Here is a 20831-nt window from a genome sequence, read left to right as displayed (position 1 = left end):
ATGGGGCGGTACTTCCGGCCCCTCACTTCCGGCCCCAGCGCTGCGGCGGTCGGTGTGGCAGCGCCGTTCGGGCCCGTTCCGCACCGCGCCCGCCCCTCCGCCCGCATGCAGCGCCGCGACGACCCCTCCGCCCGCATGGGCCGGGGTCCGGGGGGGCCCGGAGGCGCCCGCCAAGGGGGGCCCAATCAGCGGCGGTCGCCCCGAGGCGGGGGGGGCCGTGGGGCCGGGGCCCAGCAGCCGCAGCCGCTGCTGACCGGCGGAGCGGCCGCCGGCTCCTCGGGCGCGCAGGGCCCCGCCGCCGCCTCCCCTGCCCCGCTGCTGCCCGGGGGTGCCGGCAAGATGGAGCCCGAGAACAAATACCTGCCCGAGCTGATGGCTGAGAAGGACAGCCTGGACCCGTCCTTCACGCACGCCATGCAGCTCCTCAGCGCAGGTACCGCGCGGGGCTCGGCGGGGCGGGGCGGCCCGGCCCCGTTGCGGGGTGCCGAGGGCTGGGGTGGCTGTTTGTCGAACGGTGGGCTCGTGTTCGATGTGAGACACGGGGCGGGTGAAGCTCGGAGCTGAGGGTTCGTTTTAAAGCGGGACGTGGTGAGCCTGGCCGCTGTCAGCCCCGGGGATGAGGGGGTCCGCAGGGGGGGGGCGGTCCGAGCTGAGATTTCCATCAACCGCCGCTCGAGGTGCGTGCGTCGGGACTGCGAGCTCTGATTTTCCACTCGGGTAATCCGTAGAGAGCTCGTTTCGCTGCTGCTGAACCTCAATAGGGAATGGAAATGGCAGTCTTTGTTCTGTGCCCGGAGCAGCCTTCTCCTTCCTCGTCGCCGCTGTCCAATCGCCTGCCGCCTCTCATTCCTCCCCATCTCCCCGTGCAGCTGCTGCTCCGCGCCGTGCGGGGTGGGCTCAGCTGCCTCCGATACCTGGCAATAAAATCAGAGCCTTCAGCATTTAACTCAGACTCTTCAGCAAACTGACCTTCTGTGTCGGGAAGGTTGTTTTTCCCAGATAAGCAGGACAGCTGCTAAAAGCAGAGTTTCAACATTTCACGAGCTGCGGGGAGGTACCCTGCTGGGGTTGAGAGTATGGGCAGCATGACAGGTTGGAGTACTAATTGGGAATGCAGTCAACAGCCGTGTTTTTTGTAAAAAGAAAAAAAAAAAGTCTTGACAGCATAAGGGACCTGGCCTTTGTCACACCCAGCCTCTTGCCTGGATGGCATCTCCCAGTGGAACCCCACGGCCACCACAGACCCCTTTCCAAGAATGCCACGTTAACACAGCGCGTGCTTAACGTTAGGTTTTAATAAGCCACGTTGTGGTTATGTATCAATATTTACGTGCCTAAAATATGTCAGATCTGTGTGCTGAAGCTGCTGGATGTGCGCTCAGAGGTGCCGTCCTCCCTGCACCCAGCGCTGCACTACGGCGATGTCGGCTTGCTGACCTGCCCTGGGGTTGGCAACTTTCATTCCTGGATTTCAGTGACACCTGCAGACTCCAGAATCAGCTTAAAACAGGAACAGCTTAAAATATTGGCTGCCACTTTGAGCTTAATCCGCGTGCAGTGCCGAGCAGGTGGTGCCGGCACAGGGACACGGCAGACTGAAGCAGCACAGAGCTCCATGCTCTGCCGTCTGTCATTCCGCTCAGAAATGATTTTTTAAGGTCTTTTTACTGCTGTATATTGCTGTAGTTGTCGCAGCACTCAGGGCTTTTTTCATTCCTCCTTTAATGTGGGAAATAATTCTTAAGAATTGCTGTCTCCTGTTATGCAAATAGCTGAGGTACATCATCATGGGTAACTTGGCATCACTTGTGGACACCTCCATCTAAATAAATCAGTTTTATAATCCGATTTGCCATCAATTGAATGTTTTTCATTAATAAAAGCATTTGGCCAGCTGATGCTCGCAGCTCTGTGGCAATGCTTGCCAGCAACACGAAACCCAAGGATGGAGGAGTGTGCTGATTCCCAAAGAAAGAGCAGCATTCTCAGCCCGCTTCACACAGCTTTGTTTGCAGAGCGGTGTAACAAGGATTTATGAGTTTTTCTATTAATTTAAAATCTGCTACTGGTAAACTGCAGCTTTGTGAGGTGTCAGATTGGAGGAACGCCGGGTGCTTCCTGCTTGCTTTGGGTATTTTGAAAATCGGGGTTCTGGGGGAGCGTTCAGCAGCAAACCAAATTCAACCAGAGCAAGAAGCTGATGAAAGAGTTCCTGAAATAAAGTGCCTCAAAGCACAGCTTTGCACAGCTGGCCGACTGCTCCCCAACTCATCTGGAGTGCTCAGAATTTCTCCATTGCCATGGCAGCCCCTGGGGAAGTCATGTTGGAGGGCTTGCTGTAGAGCTTGCTTGGGAACTTGGGCCAGTGATTGTAGTGCATCCGTGCAGCACACCTGAAGCACGGTGGTTTTCAGATTCACAAAAAGGGTGATTATTGAATGTCAGCCCCATTCCTCCTCGTTTCAGGAGTGCAGGTTGCTTGTCCTGCCTCTTTCTGGAGGGAAACCACAGGGAGGTTTTTTGCATTGTAACTGAGACGTCTTGTTTAAAATAGTGTCTAAAAGTAGCCTTAAAGTACCTCTGTAATTCTGGAGCTGTTTAGTGTTTCTGAAGAAAAATCAGCATTGTTTGGGATCGAGATGAAAGGCCGTACAGTGACGTAATGCTGATTCTGAAACAATGCGCTGTGTGATACAACAGCACCAAAGTGGGTGGACTGTGGGATTCTGTTACACAGCACCCTGAACAGACGTTGCAAACTGGGATTCTTGCACCTTGGCATGAGGTTCCTCACTCCCACGGCTCAGGGTCTGCATGAGCTTCCTTTTCCATAGGAAGAAGGAAACCCCTTTTCTTGCTTCGATTTATGCTCTGCCTGCTGTGGGCGCAGGGCTGGAGGCGCTGTGAGGCGCAGCCCTGCTTCCATGCGCTGGGGAGTCGGGCGGCATCCCGTGCCGTGTCAGTCAGGTGGAGGTGTTCTGCAAGTTCTTGCTTTAATCTGAGCTTAACCTCCGAGCTTCCTGTGCTACACAAGTGAGCCGCCTCTCCGCTCCGCTTGCACCTCAACCTGTAGCATCTTGAAGCCCTTCGTGCTCCCGGCAATGCGGGGCGGTGAGGAGGGCAGAGCACAGATGGGCCGCAGGACCACCTTCAGGGCGGTTTTGCTAGGGAAGAGCCTGGGCTGAGATCAGGAGTGGCACTGTGGCTGCTGAGCCTCCTGCGTGCAATGCAGCAGCGTCACCAAGCCCCCTTCACCTGCCCTGCAGGATTCCTTCTGAGACAAAGCAATCGCTGCCCCACATGAAGTCCGGGAAGCCACTGCCATGTGTGCTGCCAGCCTGCTGACGTCGCTGGTGGCAGGAAGGTTACCTGCTGCTGTGCCTTAAAGAATCAGCGCTGAAGTGAGGCGTGCTTAATCCCTCAGGCGTTACTGCGCTCCTCCTGCATGTCACTGAGCGGTTCAACAAACTGCTGCTGCTGTCAGCTCAGCCAGCGCTGCTTTGAGTTCGTAGCTCACAGGGCAGGAGGACGAGAGCAGTGGGACACGTCTCAGGTGATGCAGGGCTGCTCCTTCCTCGCGCCAGTTTGAGGCTTGGGTTCCTTCTGTGCTGTGACGGAGACCGTGAGGCCACCTGCATTGACCCGAAGGAGCTTTGCGGGTTGCTTTTTGGGTTGGGGTTTTTTCTTCTCTCTGGTTTTGGGTTTCACTTGCAGAATTAGTGATGCTGGACCTGAGGCTTCTCTCAGCAAAGCTTTAACTGTTTGTTGCTCCCCCAGCCTCACTCCCAGGCGTTGCTGCTGTTGCATCAGGCAGATTAGGTTCACTGTGTGCTGTGGAGGCCCTTCTCTGCTTTTCAGAGGCTTATGTCTGATGGTGATGTTCTGGCAAGGCAGCCTAAGGGTGCTTTTCTTCTTGTGTGTGTGTTGAAAGTCCTGTTTGTTAATATGCAGAGTACTCTTACAAATATTCTCACTGGTTTTGGAAAACCAAAGTGTTGGAGAGAGAATCCAACTGTGCTGTAGGATGTGAAGCTGTGCTTAACCAACACTGAGCGCTCCTTGTGTCCCACGTCCCGATTCTCTGCTGTGTTCTTACAGCTAACATTAACAGGCTGTGCGTAAAGCTGACCCAGGCATCTCCTTGGTCTGTTTTGTAGATTTGACAGAGCTCCAACTGCATTTGCATACTGTCCTCAGGAGATCATTTCTTTGCAAAGCAAAAATCAGCTCATCTTCCTCAAAGCCAGTTGTATCCCGTCTTTGTTTTTTTTAACTGAGGAGTCATGGTAACACTCTTGTAAGTGATCCAAAGAGCTGTTCCAAGTGAAAATTTGAAAAATGGGGCTTTTGTCATAATTATGCAATGTAATAGCCAAGTTATGTGGTTAGATCTGTGAACTAAATGTGAATATATATGTATAGCCCCCATCCTTGGGGCTGCTGGAAGGTGCCAGGTGCCTCCATGCAGGCTGCACAACTGTAACCTGCTGTGCCTGTCTGGGTTTGGAGTCTGAGAGTGTTACTGGGTGGACAACGTGCCAAGCATCTGATGGCAGCCAGTCTTCATAAACACGGACGTTGAATGCAGAGCATATAGGTGGTGACATGGGCAGAAACTGCAGGAAACGTGAGGCAGCGCGGCTGCTTCTGCAATTCCCGGGAGCTGAGCAGGCTGTCCTGCAGCTCTAATGCAGTTCTGTGTGGTCTTGGGAAAGTGTCTCTGCCCCCCTGAGATGTGAGCAGTTGTATCTGGAGCACGTTGGACTCAGAAGAGATATTTACAGCTCCTGGGTTTGCTGGTGAAATGGCGTGCTTCAGCTTTAAGGAGGGGTCCTCGCTCAGCATCCAAAGTAATCAGGGGGGCAGGGCTGCACCGAGGAGCGCGTGGCGTTCTGTCAGCACTTGGGGTTAATATTGCTGCACTGACTGTGAATCTGGGGGCACCTGAGATCTCATTGTTGGCCATTAAATAAAACTCAGGTGTGACCAGAGAGCTTGGAGGAGAAAAAGCTCCGCTGTAGCTTTGGCAGAGCACTGAGGGTTTGCCTCCCTCGAGGGCAGGAGTGTTACAGCAGGGATGGCTGGGAGCATGGAGGGTGGCTCTTGGTGTCTTGTGGCGTCCCCTCCTGCGTTTCAGTGCAGGTTTAATTTCCAGCCAGACCAGAGGAGGTGTTGCTGCCTCCTAATTGACCTTCCTTAATGACCCACTTCCAAGAGGTGATGAGGCCTTTCCTCAGACCCCCCAGGCTGCAGTTTGCCTCCACATCACTCAGCCCAGCCCCCACAGCTCCTAGCATTCAATTAGAACTCAGAATCTTGCTGTGACAGTCAGCATTTGTGGTTATGTTGGCTGAATCAGGTTGGGGCATCTCTAGGGCTCGTGTGTCTGAGGCTCACAGCTTGAAGCCCTGAACTGCTGGTGATAAAGGTGCGTCTCTGGCAGGAGAACTGTCAGTTCCAGAAGCCAGTCTGACTGCAGGCTGCCTCTGACAGAGTTCTGGTTATGAAGAATGTTGTCAGCATTACTGGGATTCACAGTGTCGGTCTGTGCTGCTGCCGCTACGTAAGTGACAGATTCAGAATAGTGCATCAGCTTCAAAAATCAGTCGAAGGTTTGCCTGCTTTGCTGGTCTCTGCTGCACTGAGGTGGAGGGGTGCAGCCCGTGTGGCTCAGGGCTCTGCTGTGGGAACTGCACTCACATGGAGGCACAGCACAAGTGATGCACAGAGCTGCTCCAGTTTCCTCCCCTGAGCGATGAGGTGACTGTAGGGCGTTCCCTGCTGCTCTCGTGTCCCCCTCATTGTCCTGGATTTGGCCTTCTGGAATCCTCAGGTGTGAAGGGAAGGAGAGGCGAGCTGGGCTGGCGTCCAGGCTGTCCTGCAAAGCAGATCCCATTTGTGCAAAGTAACCGGATCGATGTTGGTGTGCGGACAGAGGATGAGGGTGGTACGTCCTGTGCGCTTCCAACGCTGAAATGATGCTTGTTTGAGGAATATAAGCAGCCCTATTTTTATCTTGTTTAGAAATTGAAAAAATTCAGAAGGGTGAAACAACAAAGAAGGATGAGGAAGAGAACTACCTGGATTTATTTTCTCACAAGAATATGAAACTGAAAGAACGAGTTCTGATCCCTGTCAAACAGTACCCCAAGGTGAGGGCCAGAAAACAGCTTCCTGAATCTCTGTGATTTGCTTGTTTTCTATGGATGTTATGGCAGAATGTTGGAGATAGTGGCTGTCAGTGTGTCAGCAGGAGTTACGCCAGGGTGCCGCTATCGCTGTGGAATTCTTCTGTGCAAGCTTGCAGGATCTCATTTCTAACATATTACATGCATTACATTTCTAGAATGTCTAGGGATAAAGCTAAATGGTGCTGTGTAGCTGTGATGTTTCTCTACAAGAATAGACTCATATGCAGAGCTCTGTGTTTTACAGTTAAGACCACACTTAACTCTTAAGACTGCCTGTAAATCTGCTAGAGAGTAGTAGTTAGAATTAAGCTCGTTTTCCGTGAGTTAATTTAGCTTGATTTGCTGGTGGAGCTTTTTAATTTGGAATTTAATTTTTCCTGTGTGTTTTTGGTCTAATTACTTTTGGTGTGACTAGATTTGTAATCCAGGTTAACATTAAGAGAAGCTTTCGTTAAGGTTGCGGAGTTTTGGGGCTAAATGTTTCTTTTTTATTTTCAGTTCAACTTTGTTGGAAAGATTTTGGGACCTCAAGGTAACACCATCAAGAGGCTTCAGGAAGAAACTGGTGCTAAGATCTCTGTGCTTGGGAAGGGTTCAATGCGAGATAAGGCAAAGGTAACGTCCCCCCCTTGGGACCATACACATGCATTAATGCCTTTCAATCTGATGTGAAAAGCAGATGTTCCCAAAGCATTGTATAAATCAGCACTGAAAAGCGAAGGCAGTAGGAAGTCACCTTTCTGAAATTGTGCTGTGCTTGCTGGGAGCATTCTCAATTGAGAGCACGCTGTGATGGATGCTTTCTCCATAAGTGATACTTGCAGAAACCCGTCATCTTCTGATGTACTGCACCTCAGGTGTACAGATAGCTTATATGGAAGGTGATGTACAAGGTCTTTAAAGTACGAACCAATTCTGCTGCTTGGTGAGCAGTCATTTGCTGAAGTCATACGTTTCCCCTTCAGAAAAACCCCAGCATTTCCCATTTCCAGCAGTCCCCTCCGAGGTCTGTAAATCCTCGTGCTTTACGGAACGCTCTGGAGCAGCGTGCTGCTGGTGATCCTTAGTGAATCACAGAGAGCCCGAAGGCTTTCTGGGCAGAAAAAAAATGGATTTTTTTTTATTTGCTTGCTCCTAAAATTGAGCTGACAATCAATCGGCGGGGCTGTAACTTCATTCCGCTTTTACTTCAGCAGCCTGAGAAGTTTTTACGCTCCAGTTTATTTATAGCTTCTTAAAGCCAGCTGAATAATGCAGGTATCCAAGAGCAGAATGAGAGCACGAGTGTTTGAGATGTCAGACTTCACTTCCACTGTGAGAACACCTGAGGCAGTAGGGGTGCAGAACAGCAGAACATCGCTTCCATGTGCTTAGTGGGAAAAGTTTCTGGCATCACCGCCTTCACACTGATATCACAGCCAGCTGGAAAGGCAGCTGTGAAAAGCTGGGGGTGTGGGCTTGCAGGTTGTGCTTGGGGCTTCTTGTAAAACTGCGTGCTCTGTGCATGGGATGTTAACGTGATCGATGTGATCAGACACAGCTGAAATGCCTTGTAAGCCTACTGAGGCTCGGGAAACAGGAAAAGAAAAGCAGTTTTGCTGCATCTTGTTCAGTTTTAGGACTCTCTGATACACTTTTTTTCAGGAGGAAGAGCTGCGTAAAGGGGGAGATCCTAAATATGCTCATCTAAATATGGATTTGCATGTCTTCATTGAAGTGTTTGGACCCCCTTGTGAAGCATATGCTCTGATGGCTCATGCCATGGAAGAAGTCAAGAAGTTCCTTGTCCCAGTATGTATACTGATGCTCTTTCCTTGTTTGAGGAGGTAGATGTGCAGTGTTCATCTCAAAGTGGTGCACAACAAACTTGGGATAGGTATTTCTTTCCACTATTAGCTGTGGACACAGGGGGTGGAGAACTTGTCCAGCTCCATATGTCAGTGTCAGCAGGTGAATAATGTCTGTGTCTGAATGTCTGAAGAGATTTCCATAGAATTGGTCAGGTCAGAAGCTCTGTACACAGAAGAGTTTGCTGTGACATGAGGGTGAGGAGGGTGGCTGCCCAGGAGCTTGGTGGTGGTGTGCTGGTGTTGTAGGCAGTTCTGAGACACAGCTGTTACACCAGTATTTCTGTGACCTCAAATTGGTGAGATGTGAAGGGACCTGTTCTTGCTACTGGGGCATTTACACAACTGACATTTCTTGTCCTTTTGGGGATTTCTGCTGGTGAAGTTTCTGAGACCTTCATGTTCAACTGGACGTTAGTCTTACAGAATGTAGCATAACAAAGCTAGAGCATCGCCCCTGGAATTGCAGAATGTGGAGGAGTCTCACATGCATTATTGAAATGGAGGTATTGCTCACCAAACTGGGAAGAAAACAAATTGGGGATGAAGCACGCAGTGCTCCCGGATTCTGGCTGGCCCAGCCTGTGATTCAGAGCCCGAGCAGGCAGGGAGCTGAGCGCAGCACCGTGCTGCATGGAGCTCGGCTGAGATGGAGAGCTCAGATGTTCTGTCTGAAACAAAAAGGGCGGGTGGAATCCAAGAGCTGCAGGTAGTGGGGAAGTGTGGCAGAGCTTGTGGTGGCTGGGTGGTTTCCGTCAGTCTGACACAGAGAGATGACTGTGTGAAGAGCTTGTTTGAAGGAAAGAGGTCATCTTCAGGGAGACCCTTGGATGTACAGAACTCTGCCTCGCTAAGGCGAGCGTGCAGCCTTGCTTTTTAAAGTGTCTGATCTATCGGTGCCTTCAAACAACGTGTTAAACTTGTGAAAACTGACAGAGCAGTCACTATGGAAGCCAGCAGCGCTGTGAAGACGCAGCTGGTAGGAGACTCCTTGCTTTGTGGAGTTGCCATGGCAGCACAAAGATCCCCTCTGTGCTCAGGGAGGGGCGGCCGAGGCCCTCTGACGGCTCATGGGGCTCAGGGGACTCGGCGCATTGCTGAAGCTGGATCCCCTGGGGAGATAGAAACGCACAAAGCAGAGGCGTTCTGTGTTTGTGAGACTGCAGAAGGCAGCCTGCATTTGCACACTGGTATTTACTCTTCTCCTGTTCCTTCAGCGTGTCAGGAGCACAGCAGTGTGCTGTTACCTTACGTGGGCTCGTTGCCACCTGCCTGCCTTTAAATAGAGGCGTAAGGTGCTTGAGGGGAGATATATCTTGCCTGACTTAACCTCTGAACTCTCCAACATTTGCAAATAAAACTTGCCAGTGTCCCTGGGGTGCTGAGTATCGGATGCCTCCAGAGCTCCCGCAAGCAGGTCCTCTCCCCAGGGAGCATCTGCAGCACACAGAGTGCTGTGCTCTTCTCAGCTGCTTTGGAGTAAGCTGGCACTCGTGTGCTGCTGTCTGCTGAGAAGATCCCGGGAAAACCAACCAGCAGGCTTTCATTGAGCACCGTTGGGTCATTTTTATTCTAGCACGGTGGCTTATGGTACCCTGGAGCAGAGGCTCTAGTTAGCTGCTCTTTGGAGCTGACTCTCTCCCCTCTTTAGGATATGATGGATGATATCTGTCAGGAGCAATTCTTGGAGCTCTCCTATCTGAACGGTGTACCAGAGCCAACTCGTGGCCGAGGAGGCCCTGTGCGGGGAAGGGGAGCAGCTCCACCACCGCCTCCACCTGTTCCAAGGTACCTTTCCCAAAAGCATGGACCTGGAAATGCTGCATCTTGCTCAGAGTGGTGCTGCGAGATCAGGTTAAGCTGCTTATTCTTGTACATCAGCTGTTGACTGTGACCTTGGCTTTTGGCCAAAGCTTTCTAGCCTTGTTTTGCAGGCTTCCTTTAGCAAGCTGACATCAAATATTCTGTATGTTTTGAGTTGCAGTAGTTATAGTTTTGCTCAATGGATGTTTTCTTTATTGTCTTTGCTGTCTGAAATCATTAGCATCACAAAATAGCCATTAAAAAAATGGAAAGGATAGCTAGAAAATTGTTTTTTAAAAAGAAAATCTGCCTGCAAAACCACGCGCAGATGTTTTGTGTTTGCTTCTACAACCTCCAGCAGAATACATATTTTCAGATTAAACCGACCTTCCTTTGAAAGTCACAGGGGGGTGTTACTCTGTCACTGCTGTCAAGGCGTTGAGATAAATTGGTGTAACACTGTTGCTGTGTTGCTTCGCGACATATTTCACAGGGGCAGCCTTCACTTCTGTCTGACCGTTCAGCCCAGCAATGTCCCCGCTCCCCTCAGCGGTGGTTTTACAGTGCTGAGGGGTGGCAGTCGCTGCTGGTCAGTGACAGAGGGCAGTAGGAAGGAGCTGAGAGGCGCCTCGGCTGACGTCCCGTGTTGGGTTTATCCCCGCGCAGCGCGTTATGCGCACTGTCCCCCATCCCATAAGAGGCTTTTTTTGAAGCGATGCAATCTTAACAATTCATTCTTGACCAACAATCCGTAGCTTAACGAACGGTAACCGAATTTACTTGTCGAGCGCTCGTGTCGTCAGGTTGCAGCTCACAGCCGTTCTCCTCTCCTTGCAGGGGGCGCGGTGTTGGGCCTCCCCCTCCGCCGCCTCCTCCCCGGGGGGCCCTGGTGCGAGGAGCCCCGGTGCGGGGTGCCATTGCCAGGGGAGCAGCTGTAGCCCGTGGAGTTCCGCCCCCCCCAGCAGTGCGGGGAGCTCCTGCCCCCAGAGCGCGTGCGGCCGGCATCCAGCGGATACCGCTTCCTCCTCCTCCAGCACCAGAAACCTACGAGGAATACGTAAGGAGCCGCCTGCCGTCGGGTGTCATTCCTGCTAGCTGGGCACGTGTCAGTTATTGGACGCTGTGGATGTAAAGGCTGCACCGCGAGCGCTGCACCAAGCAGTGAGCAGTAGTGCAAACGCTGGTATGGTGCTGGGCGGCCTGCGCTGCCTGCTTCCCAAGGAGCTGCTGGTGTCGTGAATAGCGTAAAGCTGAAATGGGCCCAGCAGCATTTTGGGGAGCCGTCACAGATAAGGCAACTTGAAAAATCCCGCTCTTCGTCCCAGTAAAACTTGTGGTGTTTTTTTGGCTGTCTGTGAATCTGTGTATTGGGTATCACAGTTACAGACTTCCCAGTGCGTGGGTTTGTACTGTAGACAAGCTGTAGCCTTGGACATGTAAGTCACTTTCTAATCCACTCATTGTAAAGATCAGTGTGGTTCATTCCTCGCACACAAGCAGTTTTTAGTTGCCCACTCGTGTTTTCTGCTCAGTCCCTTCCCTGTGGCAGGCAGGGACTCATGAGCTGCTCCAAAAACTGCTGTAACCTGAATTCACTTCTGCTGCTACCTTTGGTCAGTCGTTAACCTTCCATCTTTCCGTTGATGCCATTTGTGTCATCTGTTTCAGGGTTACGATGATGCATATGCAGACCAGAGCTATGAGGGCTATGAAGGCTACTACAGCCAGGGCCAAGGGTAAGTCTCCACCGGTTACTGGGAAAATTATGCATGATCTTTTTTTCTTTTAAGAGAACAGAAACACTTATTTCTGCGTGTGAGCTGTAGGGAAAGTGCCCTCTTCTGCTACAATCCTGGAGTCCCTGGGAAATAACTTTTGGGAGTGTCCCAGTTCGAAGCAACGAACGCCACCACAGCACAAAGAGCAAAAATGCTCACAGAGGTGTTTGTGAGGTTGTGTCAGCTCAGGAATACCATTTCTGCACTGTGTGTAACCAGCATGATTACTCTTCCAGGGACACAGAATACTATGATTATGGACACGGGGAGGCACAGGAAACCTATGAAGCTTATGGTATGTCTGGGAATCCTGTTTTTCTGTAGGGAAGGGGCTGCACGTAGCTGGGAGTTGCCTGCACATAGCAGCTGTGTGTGGTTGGGAATTGCTTGTAGTCGGTCAGCTGTTCTCCAGTGCTGCTCCACACTCTGAGCAGAAACTTCTGACACTGAGGAGGACCTCAAATAGTTTTCATGGCAGAACTTCTTTACTCTACACATTACCCAGATCAGAGCAACTGAAGGCATTATGTGTTTTTTTAGATTCTTATGTAGCTCGATTGTCTCAAAGGTGATGAAAAATTCCATTTTTAACTGTGGAAATATCTTTCCATTTCCTGGTAGCTTTAGAGTATTTTAAGAGCTATGGATTTCCACCCACAGCACTGCTTTTGCTGCAGTCTGGTTTCATGAATTATATTTTGTTGAGCTGCGTGAATGCGTGGCTCCATCTGCTTCCTTATCCTCCAAACCCTTCCAGCTGACTGCACTACACGTTGGCTTTAAAAATGGTTTTAAATGTCATATTAAGGCCTGTTCCTTGACTAGCTGGAAAAATGTTCTTTGCTATGACTTGCAGGTAGTCTGTGAAGTTTGGCTAATGTGCATTACCTGAGGCCATCAACTTAGGCTAGACTGAGGAGTGTGGGAGGCCAATTTAAGCACAGCAATGTAAATCACAGACTGTCGAAAGCCATAGGCCTTCTGAGGTGCAGGCAATAAAGGATTAGGTGACTGCGTTGTTTTTTAAGCTAGTTCAGATATCTGAGCTTATGAGTGGCATCTGCATATGGCGAGAAGGAGGACTCGTTTTCCTTTCTCTGTAAGCAGCAAAAGGCTCTCAGTGAGCTGCTCAGTGGTGTGGAAATATGCAGGATGGAAGGCAGTGCCTGCAGCAAAGCTTCCATCAGTCGCCTGAGGCTGTGAGCAAACTGAGCCAGCAATGGTAATGACCATCAGTCTTTGCACAGAGAGGCTTCTGGTGTTCTCAGAAGCAGGGAATCCCTCCTCCCTGCTGTTGTTGGGAGCTGTGAGCAAAGCCAGACCTGCCTCTGGGTGTGCCCTGGGCGTGAGCTGTGAGAAGGGCAAATTCAGGTGCTTATCAGGGCTGCTTTTCCAGTCTGAGGTGGGTGTGAATAGACAGCTGCTGTCAGCAGTGCTGGGTATCTCCGTGCCTCTGTGCAGAATGGCTCTGGGATGGCTTGGGTTGCTGCCTGTGTCAGTCGTGCAGCACAAAGAGGCTTTTGTGCCTCCTGCTTGGTAGGAGAGCGGTGTTGTCTGGGGTCTGAAGGCCAAAACGCTCGTTGCACACTTGGCATGAAGTTGCCACAGTTAATCTGTTTATCCGCAGTAATTTCCTTTGGTCTCTGCTTTCATGAAAACAAAATCAGAAGAATAAATTGTCGAGCCAGGCTGGAGACTTGTGAGAATCAGAGCATGTTCCATGGCAGCAGGAATAGCGGCCGGCTGGCCTCGGGGTCCAGGAGGTTGCTTTGCTGAAGTGGGGACTGCAGAGAGCAGCAGGCACAGCAGTATGGGTGCTGCAAGCACCGAACGGAAAGCTGAGCTCAGTTGTTTGGGGCGTGAAGCAGCTCAGGAACAGCGGGGAGCAAACTCTGCTTCAGTGGCAGTTGTGCACGGCAGCAGTTTGTGGCTGTCCTGCCTGTGTGTTGTCCCAGCGGTGCTGGTGCAGTGCTGGAATGCAGGTCTGCAGCCCAGCAGATGCTGCACGGCTGCAAATGGCCCCTGGTGTGGATGTGTTGGGGCACAGGAGCGGCCCGGCCTGGTGCTCCGCGAGGAGGAACGCGACCTGCAGCCGTGTTGGGCCTGGAGGTCGGCGCTGATGGCTGAGGCTGCGATGTGGGCCTGCGTGGGGCTGGCTGCCACGGCCGCCTTGAGAGCTGGCTGCAGCGCTGCTGAAATTGCTCATCAAAGGCACTGGGTTTGTCCAAGCCTGGGCTGAGCGGGGAATCCCTGCCAGCAGCTTTTCCCAAGGCCAGCGGCGTCCTGCAGAGATTCCTGTAGCACTGGGGGGCGAGGGCTGCAGCACAGCGGCCTGTCGGGGCCGCGCCGGGCCCTGAGCGCGCTGCTCGCTGCCGGCGTTGATCTGTCGCTCTCTCTTCCGCAGGCCAAGATGACTGGAACGGCACCAGGCCCTCCCTGAAGGCCCCCCCAGCCCGGCCGGTGAAGGGCGCCTACAGGGAGCACCCATACGGACGTTACTAAAAACAAAATGAGGGAAAAATAGCAGTTATGAGCAAACAGTTGTTACTGATTCTTGTATCTCCCAGGATTCCTGTTGCTTTGCCCACACCAGACAAGTAATTGTCTAACTGTTTTTCTTCGTGGCCCTTTTTCTCCCACTCCATCCTCACCCTGCATTCTGGCTTCTGTACGTAGTATTTTAAAATGAGTTAAATAGACGTAGAGCACCAGTTTTAATTTTTTTTTTTTTTGAGTGTGTAGATGGCTTTTCTTTCTTTGTTGTTTAGATAAATAAAACTGTACCTTTTTCATAAAAGAAAAGAAGTTTAAAATGTTAGTTTCAAAAGTGACATGCTTGCTTAGCAGATATGAAACTAAGGTTTTGTTAACCTTTAAGTTCGGTTTTAAGAAACCCATAAAAGTTGTAGTTGCAGAATCCCAAAGTAGGCTACATTTCAAAATTCAGGGCTGTTTTTAAGAATTAAAATCATAATGTAACGGTAGTGGTTGCCACCGTTTAGAAGTAACCTCAGACGTCAAACTGTCCTTAAAAGCAGATTGCTGGTGAATCTTAAGTTTAAAATTTAACATGAAGGATCCTCAAGCAAATTAAATAGCATTTTTTTAAAAGGTAATTGATCTAAAAGAAAAAAAAACCAAAAAATTAGGTTTGTAAAATTGACTTTCACGACGTGGGTTTTGAAATCTAGCCCCAAACGTGCGGTGTTGAGAGATGCTTGGGAAGTGATGTCCCACTGCCAGGGCTCCGTGGTTCGGTCCTGCATGGAGAACTTACGAGAGGGAAACAAATTAAAGCACGGCTCTAATTGCCCAGCGTTTGGTATTAGAAAACAGAGCATTCAGTGACTAGGTCTGAATTCTATAAAATTACAGTCTTCTCATTTTTCTAGCATTGGTGGCGCATAATACAGTGCAAGCTTAAAACTGACCAAATGATCAGTATTAGCAACCCCATTGACTTGTTCAAGTGCATCTCAACACTAGCTCTGCATAAAAAGGGACGCTGCAGCTGAAAAAATGAGGAAAATTTTCACTCTGTACATAGGTTAAAGTCCTAATGGGATTTGTACATGGTCCTCCCACTGTTCTGGAAGATTAAATGCTACATGTGTAAGTCTGCCTAAATAGGTAGCTAAAACTTGTCAACATGTCTGCCGCAGTTTGTCAATAAAGTTTAGTCCTTTTTTAATCAAAGTAAATGTGATGAATTGTCATTTTTTTGTTGAGCAGTAAAATAGCTGTTCTTTTTCTTTTTCAAATAATTTTAAATTAATGCTAAAGCTAATTGTCTTTTTAAAATATGGAGGCATTCTAAAAGTGGTGTTTTTTTGCAATTCTTACCAAAAGTTGATCAAGTTCATCGAACAAGCTTAATTTAAAGGGGAAAAAAAAAAAAAAAAAGGGAAAATCTTGTTTTTCACCCCCTGGAAGTTCTTTGAAAGCAGTTTGATCCTGGACTGTGGCAGCAAGCTGACTTGTGTCTGCTGAAAAGGGGCTCTGCTGAATTACTGATTCAGATTGCAGGTGGCCTCAGAGCAAGGCAGGCTGCAGGCTCCAGGCTGAGGCTGAGATGGCTGCTGTAAAGTAACGTGACAAGTGCTGAGAAAGCCGAGGAGGAGGGAGCTTGCTTTCTGTGCACCTAACGGCCCTGACCCACTTGGCCGGGACGATGCCCCTCCGACTCGCAGGCAGCCTTTACTGGGACAGCCTTACAAACGTCCCCCTTTGAGGAGGGTGCTGCAGTTGCTCCTTGTATCCAACCCGAGGGTCTGCGTGTATTTCTGTGCACACACCTACAAACGTTGAAACCTGCTCAGAGAGACTGACAAACTGTGCTGCCCAGCGCAAAGCGATCTGGCATCGTAGGGGGAGAGAACAAAACTGCTCGGGGGTGAAAAATAGAGCATCAGGAAGCAGGCTGCTCGTAGCAGTGCATGACTGAGGGGAGTACTTTAAAACAAACAGTTGTGTTTGTAGATTGTTATTAAAGTGCAAATAACTGAATTTTCAACAATGGTTTGGAGTCAGCTTTCAGGGCATAATGTCTTGCTTGATGAAAAGATCACCCTATGCCCCCCTTTTAAAGGAAAATTATCGCAGGAGAATCAGGATGTGTAAAGCTAACATGCATCGCAAAACCCAAAAGGTAACCTAAATGTCTGATTTTAATAGCACATTTCTCTTTTACATAAACCGTGACGGCAACTTGCATAAACTTTATTGAGACGATTCTTCAAGTGTTAATTTTAATGTAAAAAAATTTGCACACAAAAAAATGTTTAAAATAAACATTAAAAAAAAAAAAAACAGCAACCGACCAACCACGTGGTAATGCATAATTAGCAATAACTTTAATACCGTGCCCTTTGAAAATGCACTGTAATGGAATGTGGGCAAAAGGGAATCGGCAAGCTTAAGTATCAAAAGATGTAAAGTGACAACGATGTAGATAGTGCTGCTACTGCCAAAACATTCTGCTCAGTTGTTTCAAAACGTAAAGCGATGGCCCTTTGTAGACCCCACTATTGATACCGGCTGTGAAATGCTCCAAGCTCAGCTTAAGTTGCATGTTTTCCTTCCTGTGTAATTGCATGCAGGACTCTGTTCTGTTGGCTTGTGCTCACGTTGAGGAGACTGACGGATGCCTTCAATTTGCAGGAGCGCGGAGCGGCGGACGAGGGCTGAAGGCGAGGAGGGGCAGCGCTCATTGGGTGAGTCTGTCTGCTTATTTTTGCAACTTGCAGCAAGCTGTGAACACGTTCGTGTGGGCAGAGAGGGCGGCACCATCTGAGCTGTTACATTGGAGCCGTTCTTCACATACCCACAAATAAATCGGTGCTGCCGAAGGCCGGCTCCAGCAGTGAGGCTCCTGCAGAGGTCGTGGTGCGGAGGAGGCTTTGCTGGGTGCATGCTTACAGCTCTCCCGGCGAGATCCTGTGGAGAAGGAGGCTTAGTGGGTTTGAGGAGAGGGGATTGGGATACGATCTGTTTCCCGGGGCTGGTGCCTGGCTGAGATGCTGGCTTTCATGTGAGCGCCCGCAGCTGCAGGGTAGCACTGAAGTTGTTGTTACCCCGTGCTCTAGGATCAGAGCGGTCCAAGCAGGAATCTGTAGAGATGCAATGGCATCATAGAAGCACGGGATGGTTGGGTTGGAAGGGACCTTACAGTCCACGCAGTCCCAACCCCTGCTGTGGACTGGCTGCCCCCAGCTCAGGCTGCTCAGGGCTCCTCCAGGGATGGGGCACCCGCAGCTCTGGGCAGAACCACTGGGTCTCGCAGCCCTCTGGGGAGAGAATTTCATCCTCACATCTCACCGAAATCTCCCCTCCTTAAAGCCTTTCCCTCTTGTCGTGTTGCTGTCAGACCATATAAACAGTCGCGCTCTCTCCCCGCTTTATAAGCTCCCGGGTGCCGTGCGCCGGTCAGCCGGCGTTCCTGGGTTGGGACGAGCGCAGCTCGGAGCTCTGGGCTGGAGGAGCCCCGCTCCCTGGTGCTGCTCAGCAGCGGCGGTGGTGGGGCTCCCTCTGGTGGCTGCAGCGGCCGCAGTGAAATATTTGCTCTGCAGCCGCCTTCACGGCGCGGCACGTGCTTGCGGACCGTGCGGGCTGTGCCTGGGGACGCTGAGCTCCGGCGTCACGCGGCGCTGACCTGGGCGCGCAGCAAGGACGCGTCTCCCCTGCGGCCCCGAAGGCAGCAGCCCCGAGCGCGTCCCCTGGGGGCGGCTAATTGGCTTCTCTCGTATCTTGAGATCGCTGGAAGCCTGAGCTCCAGAAATCAGAGAACAAAGAAATAAGCCTTTGTGCTGCTGGAGGAGTGTAACGGCTTCAAAAGACTGCTGCGCAAAGCCCCGGGAGCGGGACGTGGAAGGACATGAGACTGATTTTATATGGAAATGCAGAGCTACCCAACGAGCTTCTCTTAAGAGCGTTAGGAACGAGAAGATGGTTATATGTGGAAATGGTGCAGCACAATGAGATTAGCCTCAATCCTTTGCCTTTAACTTGAAAATTGGAGCCGTAATTCTGTTAGGGAAAGACGTCGCATCTGGAATTCGGGGGGCTGTTTGTGTAATGCATCTCCATTACAACGTAACTGAAACATCAGTTCATGCGCTGGTGTTCCAGTCTTTGCCATTTCTTTCTTAATAGGCACAACTTTTATATCAAATGGAAAAGATTTGATAGAGATCATCTATTATGATGCAGTTTTTTACCAGTAGGATCTTGTGGCACCGCCTTTGGAGTTGTACAGCTTGCTTGTGCATCACATTTATTGCATGTTTATGTGAAAATGTTGAATGTTATGGGGGAATGTAAATCTTAATATATTGAAAATAACTGCATACGCTAAAAATATTTCAAAAACATGTTCTGCATCAGATAGCTTCCTCCCTCTCAAAGCATCGCTCCACGCAGATTGTAGCCGAGAGTCTGCAGAAGCTAATTGGAGATCCCAGAATAGCCGTCAGCATCGGATGTGTCTTTGAGATGCTGTAATGAGCCACGGTCCGGGGTGATGCAGGGCTCACAGAAATATGTGAGGGTGGAGATTCCTCGGAGTGCTGGAGGCCGAGTCACCCAGTAACCTCCCCTTTTCTGCTCACAGCCGCTGGAGATGGCACTGGTTCTGCTGGCTGTTAGCAAACGAGTGCAGATGACATTTCACCTCTGGACTTGTCCGTAGAACTAATCTCATTGTTTGTGGGATGGTGGCCAAGTCCATACACAAGATAAAAGCCCGCACAGCGTGGTGTCCAGCAGCAGTCACATCTCCCTGTGGAAGTGTTTCCCAGCAGTGCTGTTTGTAGGCTTGGCTTTAGGACACCCTCTGCTACAGAGCTCTCCCTGCTCAGCAGTCCATCTTCTCTGGCTCCTGCTCTGGGAGGCTGCTGCTGCTTCAGCCTCTGGTCCAGCATTTGGTACTCAGGCTGCCTTGCTTGGAGCCGTTACACAGCTGGACTCTGTCCTCCTTCAGTGGGAAGTCACCACGTGTCGTGGTTCCCAGCATCGAGCAGCAGCTGAGCTCCAGCTGGGACTGCAGAGATGTCCCGAGCAGTTCTTCCTGGAAGGAGACTGTTGTACTGCGTGTATTCCTTACCCCTGGTTTCAAGTTGCTGTTTAGATTATTAGATAAAGCAAATGACTGCGAGCTTTATTTCATAATTTATTGATGGTAATTTTTATTTAGCATGGCCCTCTGTAAAACTCCATCTTTGGCAAGTTGGATCCAGCTGAGGTTTAGGAGCACAGCTGCATTCCTTGCTTGGCTCTTAGAGCAGATGATTCCTCTTGTACAGAATGAGTTTTCAAATTTGTATGAGAGCATCTGTCACGGACAGAGCCAAGAAAAGCAATTGAGATGTGCACCTCTTCCTCCCTGCCCCACACCGCTGCTCCTGAAGGGCCCACGTGGGCAGGGGGCAGCTGGCACAGACCCAGGGGGGGGCAGCAGCTGTGCCTGCCTGCAGGGAGCTGAGCAGAGCAGGAGGTGCCGTTAGCACAGCCCTGCCGTGAGGGCTGTGAGTGCAGATGGTGCTTGTGGGGAGTGTGGCACAGCTTAGGGAAATCCTGCCTTAACTGAGAAACCTGCAGCCTCCCGGGCGAGATGTTGGACACCAGCCCTGTTGGTGAGCTTTGAGGGGGAGGAATTTCTGCAGCCGGTTGGTGCCTGTGGGGAACTGCCGTCTCCAATGTAGATCTTATTCCTCTTCTCAGGAAGCTCAGATCCCCAGAGCACAGAGCAGAACCCTTTGCTGTCGTTGCTCAGCTGAGCCATATGTTCCAATAGAAATGTTTGTTTCCACGCTCACTTTGCTCCTTTTGAGATGCGGGACGGAGATGGGATGCGTTGCTTTCAGATGACGAAGGAATGCAGTCCGGGAGCCCTTTGCTTTACTGCAAGGTGGAAGCAGCCGGCTCTGCTGAACGGCGGAGCTCCTTCAGCCACCTCCAGAGCTGGAGAGAGGCAGCATCGAAGCACGGCCTTCCCCATGGAGCTGTTACTGCTGCCTCTGGAACCCAGCACGAGCGAAAGCCTGCAGCGTTCCACCCTGCCCTGCTGCTGTGGAGCGCCGGTGCTGCTGCCGGGCTGGAGGACCTGGTTCTGCTGCCGCTGCCGGGATGCTGCTGGGCTTCGGTGGCTGCACAGATTCCAAAACCAATAAGGAAGAGAAGATTGGTCCATGAAAGGCCGTTAATTTTGGAAGTGGCTTTGCCTGCAGCCTGGGCAGGGTTGTGCACTGCTCCATCTGAACCACAGCCTGAGCCGCCCCGAGTTGGGGAACTCAGTGCAAAGCGCTGCAGTGGCTCCATCCAGCGCTGATGGAGGTCAATGTTGGCCGAGGTGAATGGTGGCGTTAAGCTGGTTGTGCGGGAAGCTGGCACGGTGCGACACAGCTGGCGTTCAGCTGATGCTGGAAATGATTTGTCATTCTTAATAAAGATTGAACGCGGACCTTTTGGCTTCCAAACGCGTGCGGTGGTGCCGTTTGTCGGGGCTGTTATTAAGGAGAGTGGGGCAGGGCGGGTGGCGGGGGGCTCAGGACAGCGGAGGTTCCCTACGGGTTTCTCAGCGCCCTGACAGCGCGGTGTCACCGCAGGGATGGGGCGGCGGACGCGCGGCTCCTCAGTGCCGGGGTCCCGCATCTCCGCTCCGCTTCCCGCGCGGCTCCCGAATGAACGGCGGGGCGGGGCGGAGGGCGGGGCCAGGA

General features: G+C 51.0%; 1 protein-coding gene across 4 annotated transcripts; it reads left to right on the top strand.

The window, feature by feature from the left end:
• On the top strand, positions 1–20576 carry KHDRBS1 (KH RNA binding domain containing, signal transduction associated 1). Of its 4 annotated transcripts, none has more exons than XR_006171279.1 (11): positions 1–433; positions 6025–6152; positions 6690–6806; positions 7836–7982; positions 9690–9892; positions 10679–10898; positions 11510–11577; positions 11856–11914; positions 14024–14216; positions 16780–16832; positions 19837–20576. XR_006171279.1 is itself a non-coding variant. In XM_042833962.1 (9 exons), exons 1-9 carry the CDS (start codon positions 1–3, stop codon positions 14119–14121), a joined length of 1473 nt encoding a protein of 490 aa, XP_042689896.1. In that variant the 3' UTR covers positions 14122–15315. The 4 variants fall into 4 exon arrangements, 2 of the variants coding, with proteins under 2 accessions (XP_042689896.1, XP_042689897.1); XR_006171278.1 differs by having other exon boundaries at positions 17871–20576; XM_042833962.1 differs by lacking the exons at positions 16780–16832; positions 19837–20576 and having other exon boundaries at positions 14024–15315.
• The last annotated feature ends 255 nt before the right edge of the window (positions 20577–20831 follow it).

Source organism: Centrocercus urophasianus, unplaced genomic scaffold, assembly GCF_019232065.1.
Source record: "Centrocercus urophasianus isolate 14NV4802_14NV808 unplaced genomic scaffold, USGS_Curo_1.0 seq_43, whole genome shotgun sequence".
NCBI lineage: Eukaryota > Metazoa > Chordata > Aves > Galliformes > Phasianidae > Centrocercus > Centrocercus urophasianus.
Note: the sequence above shows the minus strand (reverse complement) of the source record. Positions and strands in the feature narration are given on the sequence as shown.

What these genes read in the sequence shown, in the direction of transcription:
- KHDRBS1 (XM_042833962.1), top strand. Translation starts at nt 1, where the DNA reads ATGGGGCGGTACTTCCGGCCCCTCACTTCCGGCCCCAGCGCTGCGGCG. An exon ending in TCAAGAAGTTCCTTGTCCCA is followed by an intron (nt 7,983 to 9,689) that starts GTATGTATACTG and finishes TCCCCTCTTTAG; the next exon opens with GATATGATGGATGATATCTG. An exon ending in GAGTGGTGCTGCGAGATCAG is followed by an intron (nt 9,893 to 10,678) that starts GTTAAGCTGCTT and finishes CTCTCCTTGCAG; the next exon opens with GGGGCGCGGTGTTGGGCCTC.